This window comes from Malurus melanocephalus, unplaced genomic scaffold (genome assembly GCF_030028575.1).
Source record: "Malurus melanocephalus ecotype Western Australia unplaced genomic scaffold, MMel_1.1 scaffold_155, whole genome shotgun sequence".
NCBI lineage: Eukaryota > Metazoa > Chordata > Aves > Passeriformes > Maluridae > Malurus > Malurus melanocephalus.
This window is the reverse complement of record NW_026623387.1, coordinates 1,405,450-1,419,774: the sequence shown is the minus strand read 5'-3', so window position 1 is coordinate 1,419,774 and position 14,325 is coordinate 1,405,450. Positions and strand designations below refer to the sequence as shown.

The 14,325-nt window shown below is 35.4% G+C and overlaps 1 protein-coding gene across 1 annotated transcript in view; it reads right to left on the bottom strand.

Annotated features, from left to right (window-relative positions):
• The window catches only part of LOC130576784 (sodium channel protein type 2 subunit alpha), a 51,681-nt gene that overhangs the window by 28,966 nt on the left and 8,390 nt on the right, over nt 1-14,325 (bottom strand). Inside the window, exons 6-15 of the mRNA XM_057371684.1 lie at nt 13,369-13,641; nt 13,009-13,072; nt 12,023-12,164; nt 11,664-11,870; nt 8,617-8,916; nt 4,782-5,129; nt 3,786-3,918; nt 1,590-1,828; nt 286-459; nt 4-32 (exon numbers count right to left, since the gene is read on the bottom strand). Coding sequence (XP_057227667.1) covers nt 4-32; nt 286-459; nt 1,590-1,828; nt 3,786-3,918; nt 4,782-5,129; nt 8,617-8,916; nt 11,664-11,870; nt 12,023-12,164; nt 13,009-13,072; nt 13,369-13,641 — 1,909 coding nt within the window. The remainder of the gene's footprint in view (nt 1-3; nt 33-285; nt 460-1,589; nt 1,829-3,785; nt 3,919-4,781; nt 5,130-8,616; nt 8,917-11,663; nt 11,871-12,022; nt 12,165-13,008; nt 13,073-13,368; nt 13,642-14,325) is intronic.

Here is a 14,325-nt window from a genome sequence, read left to right as displayed (position 1 = left end):
GGCCAAGATTTTGCCAATTTGAAAACTCGAAGCTGCAAAACAAAAATGCAGAGAAAACCATTAGTGTTAGTTACAAAACAGAAGCTAGGTCCAAGYTGTTTAGTAGAGCATACCAATTTCTGTAGATTAATTTGTTCRTCAGTAGTAACACATTATTATTTTAATGGAAAGCAGGAAATTTGGAGTATTTGTYAAAAAAGCATTGTTTATAATTTCATTTCAGTGATTCATTTAAATTTTGAGTGAGATAACTGCATGCAAATATTTAATTATCACTGTACTTACCAATCGGAATGACCGAAGAACAGATAATCCTTCAACATTTGCAAGACCAAGCTCCATTAAACTAAGGCTAACAATAATACCATCAAAAATATTCCAGCCCTCTTGGAAGTAATAATAAGGGTCCATGGCAATTATCTTTAGTACCATTTCTGCTGTAAATATGCCAGTGAATACCTAAAACAAATTTTAATGGGTTGTTATGAGAAATTTATATACCTGAGGAATTTTTTTCAATCCAGTGAGTTCTCTCACYTGTTACTATAAAAACCAGCTAATTGCTATCTCCAAATGACATCTAAGTATTTCTACACACTGAAAACAAGTTACAAAATCAGGACATTTATAGAAGGACACAGGTTTGATAAACTCATAAAAAGCTATTGACCAATCAGCAGCTCAGTTCCCTGCTGTGTTCTGGACATCAGCAGATTGATGTGATATGACCTGGTGCTTTCAGTCCTGTTTGATGACGATGGTCCAGTAAAGTAAAAGAAGACTTGTCAGCAAGTATTTTTCCTAGTTTATAATCTAAACAGAAGTGTTAGATGGTACTCTCTAATGTCAGACTCTCTAAATCTGTTTTGTGCACAGGGAAAGTTGGAGCTCCTTGTATCAGGCTTTTTGTAAGAATATGAAGGGTTCACACATGTTACTATGCTTTGTGACTGTTATTTGCTTTTAGAAAATGAACTTCAGGGTGATAATGTTATTTGAAATATCTCTAAGTACCAAATGTGAAAGTATCAATGTTTCTTAATGTTTTTAAATCCAGAATTTAATGCAACTCTTTCTTGCACTGAGTAGTAATCAGTGGTTTGTGCAGCACAACAAAGAAGTTTGGGMGCATGCCTTTTCTGTAGAAGTATTTTTACTGAAGTGTAATTGAAAAAATTTTCAAGCAAAATTCTGACATTGAATCTGACATTTATTAATTTTGTACAGAAGAAAAGTGTTTTCTGTGATATAATATCAGTACCAAGGTAAAAATTGCATAATCTATCTTAACACTTGAAAGAAAAAAATCAAGGGCAGACATCAAGAAATATGGTGGTCCAGTGAAGACTCCAATTCCACCCATATTCATTTATTTCCTTATGGTGATTAAAAATACATTYGTGAAAGATAAAGACTCCAGTAAAAAATCACTTTACCTGTGAAAATCATATATACCATTTCTCAACTGATTATAAAAAGACATTCTGGAATGTCTTTTAAAACAGGTTTTTAAAACTGCAATGCATTTGTACATTTCTTCTTTTAGATAAGGGTATTTTTATATCAAGTAATACATGACAAATACTTACCAGGTTCCCCACGGAAAGGACACTGCTGAACTGTTCTGTCATTGGATAATGTTCCATGGCCATAAACAAGGTGTTTAAAACAATGCAAATAGTTATAGCAAGATCAACAAATGGATCCATCACAACTAAATTGACGACATGCTTTACTTTTAACCATGGACTCCAGCAATCCCAGATCAAGAAAGTATTTGCAAATCTGTACCAGCATGGTGGGCATTTCTGTCTGGATTCTTCAAGCTCTGAATGAAAATAGAGAAAGTGCATTTAATTTGGTTTGAAAACATCTTGTGTGGTTGCAGTGTCTATCAGTTAAGAAACAGAACATTACTTTTAGCGGAACAACTCTGTTCAGCAACTGCTCTCAATTAGAATATTTGGAAACTATTTTTTCTTCCATTTCACTGTCAATATTGTCCAAGTTACAAGAAGAACTTAGAACTTCTAAGTTAATAATAGCATGGATGAATATATAATGTGATGGGATGCTTGAGGACAGCATAGAAGGAAGACTGATGGCTGCTTAAGAAACACGTAGACTACAAAACATGTAAGGAATATCCACAACAGTTTTGATAAAATTTCTGCATAGGGGCATGAACCCAACTCTGACATTTCCTATTTTTCAGGCATCCCTTAGAGCACAGAGAGATGTCCATCATCAAGACACTTGTGGATGATTTTGCTATAGTAGTTGTTTCACAGATTTGCTCATGAGGATTTACTGCAAAAATCTCCACTTTGAGGAGCAGTGGTTTGATTTTTGCCTATATGGGTGGAATTACTGGAAGTTAAAAGCTTTCAAACTGTTGAAACARACAAGTTCTCCAGGCAGAAAAAGATATCATAAAGTAGCTAAATGTTTCTATAGTTTTTATAAACCGTAACAAAGATAGYACTTCTGAAGGAAAATATGGATTGGGTGGTATAATCACATTTCTGAATATGCAACTCAGAATTCTGAAAGCCAAGATAGGACTGGCCTTGGACAAAAGTGACCACTCACAGTGGATGCTGAGTTGACAGAGAAGACTCCATTGGTGCATTAGCAACTTCTGAAATGCTGGAAACCAGACATGGGTAAGGAGGTGACTATTAGGACCATTCAGTTTACACTGACATGTTTTTTCAGGTCAGGAGAATGGAAGCACAAATTATTTAAGTGGAGGAAGAATGCAGAGCTCTCTAAAGAGATACCTGTTTACGGAGAGGAGACCCAAGAATTGCATACCGAGAATTAAGAGGTAACCAACACCTCACACTTACACTAGAGTAGGAAGTCATACTCAGAAAGGTACATGTTTGTGAGAACAATTTTCTTTAGAAGCAAATAGGTGACATAAACCTTGTATTTCTGACTACAATTAGTTTGTGATCTATTTGTTTATCTGAGAGCAAAGGGCCTCAGAACTCAGTTTAAAATTATATTTCAATACTAGCTTAGTAGCACTGTAAAGTTTGTTGGTCATTTCTTGTGTTTCTAGAATATATGTTGAATCTGCAAGGTTGGTCTGACCAACACCAGTCACACTTTGCCAGTAACCAGTAGTTGATCCTTTAAGCTTACAAAAATACTTCAATGGCATATGTATGGAGAGCGAGCATAATCCGTTTCCGTTAAATAAGAAAAAAGTCCCCCAAAAGTWTTTTTTTTCACATAGAAAATACAATTTTTTCTGATCTTTAATAACTAAGAAAATTTAAGAAATGCTTAAGGCACTTTGTAGGCATTGGCAATGGTTGATTACATTTGAGGTTTTTTTTCTTTATATTTCTCATTCCAATTTCMTGTTGTTTATCCTTGGATTTAAAGCCTAAGGGAAATGACTGTTCTAGCACATCACTGACTTTATCATTGCAATTCCTGGGTTATCCTAATTGATTTTTCCTGCTGATTTCTAATGGGAAAAATCCCTATATTTCCTGTTTGAGGCTCTGGCAATCCCCCAGCTCTCATTACTTTAAGTCTATTCGTCCACTCGTAGAGCAATATTTTGGAAGGTGTCATGAAAAATAAATGGCTAAGCATTTCATTTGTGTAAATGGCCTTAGAAATGCTCAAAAGCCTTTTGCATCTGATGTTTGAGACTCCACATGTCCAGTTTTACATTTACAAAGGAAATTATGTAAATAATTTCTCTGTACATGTAGTTGGCAGAACTTCACTGAACTGCCTGTCAGATAAAATGCATGAAATACCTTCCATTGTGTTTGTAAGTATGCTGGCTATGCTCATTGCTCTTTGTCTTGCAGCAGACTCTTCCAGCATTTCCATGGAAATTTGGTATGAACTCAGTCTTCTTTTCCTTATTTCTGTTTCTGTGGTGGTGCCCTGTAAATGAAACACTGAGGAATTAGACTATCCACTTAAACAGCCAATCAGCAGTATTTAGTGCAAATACTGTAATGATAATCAAAATCAGATTTGTGCAATAGACTATGTTTTTCTTACACGCTGAATGTTTCAGTTCTTGTCAGGATTTCTTTCTTCTTTATTGAGGAACTCAGTAGGAATTTTGTAGAGTGCAACAAATAAGCAACTGGAGTACTCAATATCAGCATAATGTGCGCTCAAAGATGATTCACATTTAAATTTTTGCTAGGTATCTTTTTGCTAGTGACAATAATAAAAATAAAAGATAAAATACTATGTATGGAAAAGGCTTGCTTATTTGAATGTTCGAAAGAATATCTTAGCTTACAAAAGTCTGAAATTGAGACTGAAATGTTACATAATTGCAAAGGTACATAGGAATTGCTCATACTTTTCTCATGAAAGGTATGAGAAAAAATTCCTCAAGAAAAATTCAGAAAGGGGTATTTCTAGTAACTATCCTGAGATTAGTGACCACCTTCTGTTTAATTTTATAGGTGTTTTCCTATACATATTTTCAAGGTATAGCCTTATTTATATGTTGAATGTCTACCTTTGTTGAAGTGAAACAATATACAAATTKTCAAATACAGTTCATCATCTTTTTTTCTATGAGCCGATCTCTTGCTGAAAGCAAGAAKAATATAATACTTACTAAGGCCTAGACAGGTGGTTGAGGATTTTTTTCCTTTATGTTCTCTTATTTAGAAACTATTGCAAATTATTTCTTTTATAAATTATAAGAAATGCAGAGATGATGAGTAAGAGAAAATTCTGTGCCTGAACCAAATCGTAATAATTAGTGATTTATTTGAAATTACCTCWGGTAAAAGCTGACCAGTTGGTGAAGTTAGAGTTGAAGGTCCTCCAACCAAGGAAACTACTCCATTGCAATCCACAGTGCTRTGCATCTTCCCRTTTACTGGAAGGGCTGGTATCATTTTAGATGACACACTGGCCTGACTAATGCTACTGTTACGCCGTTCTCCATGTCGATTTGGAATAAAAAGAGAATCCCTTCTGCTCTCATTGTCTTCAAGAGTGCTGTGTTCATCATCAGCAAAGTCATTTTCTGATCCTATATCCTTTGCATGACCTCGGAAACTAAAAATGCTTGTTTTGCTGTTGCGTCTTGGTGAGAACAGAGAACCACGAATGCTTAACAAGGACTGTAAAAGATTTAAAACAAAAAAAAAACAAAACACAGCATTAGAACTAAAGTTGTAAGGTCTTGGCTTTGCAAAAAATAGTTACAGTGCTGGAGAAAGGACAGTCACTTTTTTCTTCCATAGTATAAGTGTGTCCATTAGGAGAATGTGTTCACCAGGGGACCTGAAGTAGAGGGGAAAAGTACTTTTAAGGTAATGTTGCAGAACTGAGGAAAAGTTGAGYAAAAGACATAAGCAAGGTTGAACAGTTCTGAGAGAAGAAAGTGCATTGAATTCGTATGGACTGGGCTGGAGACACGTTTTTAATATCACTATCAAGGTTTTGCAGGTATTTGTCTTTTATTCCTTCTATTAGAATACAGAGCTAGAAGTTTTTTACTTTTCTTCCCTTCTTTATCCCCTGGATTCCTAGGAATAGCAATTAATAATGCTCAGCAATCATTGTTTTCTGTTTTATTTGGTAAACACAGAAGTGATCTTAATTTTAACATTGCAATAATTCTAAACTGATGTAAGGAACTTGACTTCTTCACAATAGGCTCAATAGTGTAYGAACAATAACTAGAAGACAGCGGTGACAGCTTGGGGAAGCTTTGGAGGGACAGTAGCAGCACTCAGGCAYAGCTCTCTGGGGGTCATAGCAGACTGCACACACCTGCCAGAAGGTACCACTACTTGCTCACCAGGCAGCTCAAACAAGTACTCACCAGGGACACTGTTACCTAAAGATATTCTCTTACAAGTGAGAAAAAAATAAAACAGTGCTTATTGGTAATTCATCTTCTAATTACAGTAGAAGCTGGTTAATGAAGTGTTCTTATCCCTTGCTACATATTTTATTGAGAACATTCATGAATAAATAAAATGAATGCTAATTGTGGAGAAAAGTATACTGGCATTCAGCTTTCTTCATGCTGTATTTGTATAAACCTTCACATTTGGTGCATCAAAAACCCAGTTTGAGAAAATTCTCATTTTTTTCCACTACTTTTGCAGGTGGAAAGTGCTCATATGTAATAGCAGTGGGTTTTATGCCAGGATAATTAAAGTGAAAGTGAAAACTATCCTATCTTATATAAACCCATGTTAATAYTTTGAAAATCAAACTATATGTATATCTGTATATGCACAGTCAGATGCATAAATTCACAGACACAATGTGTGTACTGAACTGGCAGAACTGCCCATTATAATGGCTGGCAAGTGTTTAACATTATGAGATGTATTTTTTTCTGCTCTTACAGCTATACCAAATTTTAATAGTTTGGGCTGGAATTTTCTATGCTGGCTGTCAGCCTCAGGCTGAGTTACTCGAAAAATGTCAGCCAAATGGTTTTGCTAACCCTTTTATGTAAACTTGGCTGGAGAAAAAGTGCTRTTTTGCTTATACTGAAAAATAATTTTATCCACAAAAATCCCCTAGCTTCTATGGAATATGACACTGAATTCTGACAAAGCAGAAATTGCTACACCCTTTTTACATTTCCTTGTAAATATATCTRGCCAACCTACAGTCCTTCAAAAAATCACATGCTCACCAGGGTTTCATCTGACTACTAGTGATACCCTTGCTCTTTTAGCGAATGTTCCCATGGCTGCTATGTTTTATTTGCAGGCCAATCTTTCCAATATGTGTTACCAGTCTGAGCCCAGCTAACTGGAGCAGCCCCCTCAGGGATTTGGGGGAAGTAATGTCTGCTCTGYAAGTCCCTGCGGTATTGAGACAAAAGATATAAACCAAAATGGCTGCAATTTTAACATGTAGAGGCAGAAATATGTGTCTACATRCAATTAGAAAGTAAGGACTAAAATAAAAGTTTGACTTTGCTGGCAGACTGCATCATTCATCTGCATATGGGATATGATATCAARAGACAAAACCTCTTTCAGGGGCCAACTGAGCAGATTATCTCCCCTTACCATTCTGCCTCATTGTTTCATGCTCTGGACCCTGTCTCACCAGGGAGATACTCCATGGATAACAAAACAAATGAGTTCTTCCTTTACTAATTCTACTGTCCGCAATTCTTTCACTCTTGTGGCACTTATATTTTAGTTGTGTGCTGTCAACTTCTGCCCCAAAGATTTGCTACAGCTGCAAAAACAATTGTCAAGACAGTCTTTATTTAATAAATCATTCTCAACATGGGTGGTATTCATAGGTAATTGTCATCTATTGGTTCAGACCACACATTATCACTTTGAAGAGATGCATTCTGTGTGATTTAAAAAAGAAAAAAAAATCAATAACTGTGTGTAGCCTTGAAATAAGCAAATGTAGAACAGAATCATTTAGGCTTGCAAATCCTGCAGGATCATCAGTTCCAGCCTTTGACTGATTACCACTTCATCAACTAGACATGGCATTAAGTGCCACATCTAGTCATTTCTTGAACACCTCAGGAGATGTTGGCTCCACCACCTCTTTGGGTAGTCCATTCCAATTTTTTACAATCCTTTCCATGAAGGAATTCCTCCTGATGTCCAGACTGAAATTCCCTTGGCACATCTTGAGGCTATTTCCTTTTATGCTGTCAGTGGTTGCCAGGGAGAAGAGGCTGACCCTGCCTGGCCACAGGGAGTGCGGCCTTTCAGGGAGCTGTAGAGAGTGATAAGGTCCCTGCTGAGCCTCCTCTTTGCCAGGTTAAACATCCACAGCTCCCTCAGCTTCTCCTCATATAACTCACTCTGTATAYCTTCCCCAGCCCTTCTCTGGATTTGTTCCAGCACCTCCATGTCTGTGTTGTACTGTGGGACCCAGAACTGGACACAGGATTCAAGGAGCGTGCCAAGTACAGAGAGTGTATTCTTAAGTGACAGAAGAGACCTTCKGATTTATGGGAATAGAGCTTTGAATTTAGGATTAAATGATTTCCAGAGGTACTTCATAAATGACTTTTTTCCTATGATTGCAATGATTCTCCATCATGTATCATGAATTTTTAATGAAAAAGAACAGTATGGCTACATTCTTATACATACAAGCCCAAACAACCCCTATGTAGTTTGTCCAAATTGTACAGCACTTGCACTTCTTTTCTYATTAGCTACATGTTAAAGAAGCTAATGAAGGAAAATAATAGAAACTAACAGTAATGTGGGATTTCCTGTGCCACATATTTTGATGTTGCAGTCTGCTAAGAACTCCACATATTTGTATAGTTTTGAAATGGATCCAGAACAGAGAACCTATGGTTGATGAATGCAAATATGTGAATACTAGTATTTCTTTTTCCAGTCTTCTAGACACATCCTCAGAAATACATTTTCAGAAACATGTTAATTAAGTTTACAATTACTCTTGGTATGTTGTTTTTATCCCTTTACTAACAGAATGGGTCAAATCATCTCACACTGCGAGTGGTACTACCACCGATTTTTCCTTCACTCACCATTTACATGACTTCCAGCATGTAAAGCTGTTGTAATATCAGTGAAAATAAAAGTAAAGTGGACACACATGACTTAGTAAAATAGAGTGCTGTACCTGGTGAGGAGACGAGAGCCTTTTCTCATATGTCAGTTGACTTCCTTCTGTGGAGAAGCGGAAACTTTTCCTTCTGAAACTGTCTTCTGACTCGGACTTGGGGAACTTATCAATATCTCCTTTGTCCTCTGCATCAGACATTTCTTTCTGTCTTCTTTTCTTCCTTCTATTTCTTCTTTCTTTAGCACTCTTGGAGCTCAACTTTGATGCTTCTGAAGAACTTTCCAAGAGTTCTCCTAATCCCCCTACACCGCTGAAATCTCTTGATGCAACTGATGCTGCTGCTACTGCTGCTGTTGTCTGTCAGGTTACAAAGCAAGGTATTCTTAGTAAGCCAAAAAAAAGAATAATTTTATAGTCTTTTATCAACTGGTTTTTATTGTCACTGTGACAATGCTCTTTGTACACTCAAGTGTGTAAATATACCCAGACAAATTGCACAGAAGAAAGAGTTTTACGGGTCCTCAGGGTGCAAATTATCTATTTCAAGTACCAACWTCAGCAAATTAATATCTACACTATTTGTTAAAGAATTTCTGCACAAGACACTCATCTAAAATAAAAGTATTCAGAAAAGTGTTAATATAGTGCTTTTTCGTATATTTCAGACCTGTTATTCCATTTTCTCTTGAGAAAAGCCCAAACATGGCCTAATTCAGGCAATCCCTTCTGAGCTATGACTGAGAAAACTAATGCCCAGCATTCATCATGTGAGTTAATATTAATCAAAATCCAACTAGCACCTGAAAGCAGTTGAATCCAGCCTTTCCTCACTGTCTTCACAGCAAGAACACTCTCTTTACTTTCCTACTGCTTTCACAGGTGCCAGGCACACCCTCTAGACACATCTTCAAGCCCTGCCTCCCTCTTCATGTTTTCCCTTCCCCACATCCCACTGTATCTGCACTCCAAGGTTTTGCTATAGATATGCAAAGGTACATTTAGTGCCTGTTGGTGCTACAGCCTGAGAGAAAAAATAAAAGTTTAGCTTTCTTCTCTGATGGAAAGGGGTAAGGTGAATTACTGGAGTAGAGTCATCCCAAAACTCAGGACCAGAATCTTTAACTACAGTGGTCAGCCTGCTTGTTTTGGTTCATTAGGGAAAAGTTCTTTAATCATCCAAAAAAGACAAATTGAGAGTTTGTCCAGTGCTGTTCCTCGAAAGAACTGTGGGAGATTGCTRTGAAATTCTGTAGTGGAAAATATCTTTAGGAAGATGATAGGCTGCTCTTAGCTTACAAAAAAAAGGTGGTGTGATAAATGGCAAGAGACTAGGGTTATATAACAAAGATGACTAGTAATTATCCAGCRAAACATATTATATTCAATGCCAAGTATTTCAGGAATGATGACATATCTCTCCAGAGCAGGAAAGGATAGTTTGAAAGCTCATAGTATGAATTAATGTCTTCCTTTGCCACAATATATAACCCATGTTATAGAAGTTGACTTGATACAGATCTTTTCTTCCAAATGCAGTACTAAAACGATTCTGAAGTGTTTAGAAAATGGGAAAGCAATACTCAAAATTTTGTCATACTGGCTCCAAATATCATTCTTTAAAGACTCCAACAGCAGATGCTGAGTCATCACTCATCAACTTAATACTAATAGTAAAGGTCAAACAAGTGGAGCAGTCCAAACACCATTGTCATTACTTAAGTTTGTGGATGAACAGGTTCARTGTTAAGGGGTGAAGAGATGGGTCCCAAACTAATTTCTGCCTCAGCAACTTATTCAACACTTCAATGATCCACCTTTTACCGCCTACTTTCTGTAAAGATTTTCACAAACAAAAGAGATCCTGACTGTAATAATGCTTTACTTATAATGAATGTAGTGGTCACTCATTAAAAAAAAAAACAATACACCCGTGCAGGATCTTTATTCAACTTTACTTATAGTCTCTGTTTCTGTTTTTCTTTCTAAGTCTGGATAAGCTTCATTTTTCCCCACTCTCAGAGATACAAACATCTAGACGAGCCTCCTGATATCTTTTAATGTGATTTAGTGCCTTCAAGGCATTAAAAATACCAGATTTGAGAAAAATGCAGCAATATACASTTTGCTGACATTCAACCTTTCTAAATTTGAATTTTGCAGGATTCTGCTCTTTCTTGAGGGATAAAGTTTAATGACTAAAATAAAGATATGCTAATTAGATTTCACAGGTCATACATAAAGATTTATTTTTAAGCAAAAGACAGTAGCTCTTCATGGATTCATTCTAATTTAGTGAAAGTACCTGTAAAGTACTATCAAAAATATAGTTTTATAGAAGAATCAAATTTGCTAGCATTGCAGAAACACTGTCCTGTTGAAAATTACTAAATGCCCTTTGAAAAGTAATGGAAAATCAGTCCAGAAATTGGACACATGGCTGACTCACAGACCTGAACTCCTGCATATATTTTACTTTTGGATAAGAAAACCTTCCACAAAAGTATCTATTTAAAATGTCTTTTTTCTCATAAAACTTTAAACAATTTTCTTCTATTTTCAAAGGAAGCAAAGATTACTTTAAAAGAATTCTGAAATAATATTTTTGTTATAAATACTTCTCATCTGGTTTTGAATATTGCTTTTCTAAGAATACGTAAGCTTCTCATTGACTGCAGTGTCAGGGATGTTTTTAAGTACTTGCTGGACAAAACCCTAAAAGAATGCTAATTACAATCCTTCTCTCTGATGAATATTTGGGSAGAACTACTAAGTACAGCAATTTATCTGTAAGATCTGTAACATCATTAATTATGACCACTTAAAGGCAGTTTTCTAGAGCACTCTTACCACAAACATTTTATTTTTACAGTCTTTTGATGAATGAAGTAACATTCATTTCTGTACTATTCTGTACCATTGGTTTTTTTACTGTTTGGTTAGTTCCTGGTTTTCATTGGCKGTTTCCACTTTTATAACTTGCATAGTAAAGAAGACCTTTGATTTTCTGTAATTCATTGCACAATTTGTGCATGTTCTTAATCATAAAAGATGTTTTCCTTGCCTTAAGAACAAAGTTATTCAGAAAGCATTATTTCCATCATTACCTGAGCTTCTTCCTGTTGCTTCTTYAATTGTTCCAGCATCTGCTGAAATTCTGCCTCTTTCTGCTCTGCTTCTTCCATGGTTGCTTGATTCTGCTCTTCATAGGCCATGGCGACCACAGCCAGGATCAGATTGATCAGATAGAAAGAGCCCAGAAAAATCACCAGAACAAAAAATATCATGTATGTCTTCCCAGCAGCACGCAGTGTCTAGGGAGCAGAAAGCATAACTATATATTATTCCACCACTTAGCTTATCCACTGCAACAGAATTATGCTTTCAGCTCATGTGAAAAAAAGCCTACGTATGCAATTTTGGAAATCACCAACAGTTTACTACTTATGTCATAAAAATTTCTTACCAGCTGATAGAGGTTTTCCCAGAAATCCTGAGTCATTAACCGAAACAGTGACAAGAATGCCCAACTGAATGTATCAAAACTTGTGTAGCCATAGTTGGGGTTTCTACCAGCTTTCACACATATATATCCTTCKGGGCATTGCCTATGTGAAAACCAAACAGGAAGCACTTAGTCATAACTTTTATTCCCTTCTAGAAAATATCTATTATCTTTTGGAGCAACACGCATTGTTTTTTCACAGGAAACCCATAAATTACAATTAAATTCATTCAGAAAAAAATTCCTAAAAATTTAACTAATGACATAATTAATGAAAGGTACCCTTTCTATCTGCTCACTGGTTGAAATGACCTAAATATTAAAATTCTTCTCAATTATGTTTTGTAAATGTAATCTTTATTCCAAATGAATTATTTATGGGCAGAAATAAYTGGTAAAATGTTGCAAAACTTACAGACAGATTAAACAATATTATTAGCTAAATCCAATTGTAGTATTAGGGAATTTCCCGCATGATGCTGATTTATATATATTTAGTAAACCCCTTCACTGTTGCCAGTTAGGCATCCAAGTTCAGCTAACATAATTTGGCACATGTGAATGGCTGAATTTCCCAGAAATTATAGTTAGACTTGAAAAAAAAAATCAGTCTTGAACTGTGAAGTCACTGCTGTGCTTTCTTAACATTTTGCATGTTCTCTTTCTCACGTCTGTTTTGTTTCTTCCTACTTTCTTCAATCAATAAATTGCCAAAAGAAACTTTACAAAATTTCACATTTTATCAATAAAACMAACCTAATTTTCCAATTAAGCAGGAAAAAGACTATTAATTAATATTTTGTTTAGCCAGAGTGTAAAACAAAGAAATTCTTACTTAGCTGCAAAACTCTGTAAGTTCTGTTACTCTGCTAAATATGGAGTTGCAACTGGGTTTCATGTTACTACTTTTTCTACAGAGCATAACAGAATTTTTGAAAGGGTCTTACCCTGCATCAGAGCTATTACCACAAAGTAAGGCGTCTCTTTGTCCTTCCAAAATGTAAAAATGAGCTGTGTAGAAAGCATTAGAAATATATATGAATAGATCAAATAAACCTGAAAGTGTACAATGTAAAATAAAAATAAATTCTGTTAAATCAAAATGGCTAGTTACTGATCACTTCGTAGCTTGTTTTGGAATCTTTCTGGTTATTGTATTTTTTATTGTATGCATTTGATCTCTGTCAATCAGTGATGGTAAGCAGATTTACATAAGTCAGAAATATAAACAATCAATGTTCTTTGGTCACAAACATTACATATTTTAGCCACAAATATATTAAAATAGTTACATCAGACATTCTTACTTTCATCCTCAATGTAATCCTTCCAGTTAAATGTGCTCACTGTCATGTTAACAAGTGTACCATTTTCATTCATTGTGCTGTTAAAGTAGGAAATAATGTTTATTTCAAAAGTAGAATTGTCTGGAGGCCACTGCAGGCATTTATTCCTCAAGTTGCCCATGAACAGCTGCAGCCCTATCAGTGCAAATACACTCAGACAAAACACAGTCAGGATCATCACATCTGAGAGCTTCTTCACAGACTGAATCAGGGCTCCTACAATAGTCTTCAGGCCTGCAAAAAAAAAAAAAAAATCCTTAGAATTATAAAAGAGTATCTKTGCCCTTCCCATACAATTAAGAGGCCATGCAGACACTTTAAAAGAAATTATTTTTATTTTTTGAAAGGTAAAGCTTCATGAGCAGCCTCAGAGCTTGTGAAGATGAATGAAAGAAAAATATTCCTTTTTATGAATATGCAATGTACATAGATTCCAATAAATCAAATATATAATATTATTCTCAAGCAGGAAACTTTATCAATCATGCTTYACTAGTACAGGTTTGATTACATTTCCTATTTTTTCTCTGCATTAAATATTTTGCCAATAATTCAGTTTCCACTTAATACTAAAYATGACTTCATGACAATGTCAAGACCGCATGAGTTAGAATTGCAAGCAATTAATCATTTGCATTTGATAAATTTTCCTGTGCATCATTTATTTTCTCTTTGGTATCTTCTTTTGTTGTTTCTTGCTTATTTTTAAGACTAATGTCAATTTTAAGTGGTAAAAAAAGCAAAAATTTCAAGACCAAGAAAGCCATAGCGCTAAAGCTTTTGGAATGTAGAGGCAATTTGTCACAATAAAATGCAAAAAAAAACGAAGCAAAATACGCCTCATATTTTGTATTTCATGCAAGACTCTGTTAAACTCAAAGGCTGATTTTGCAAAATAAAAGAAGCTAATGCTGAAAA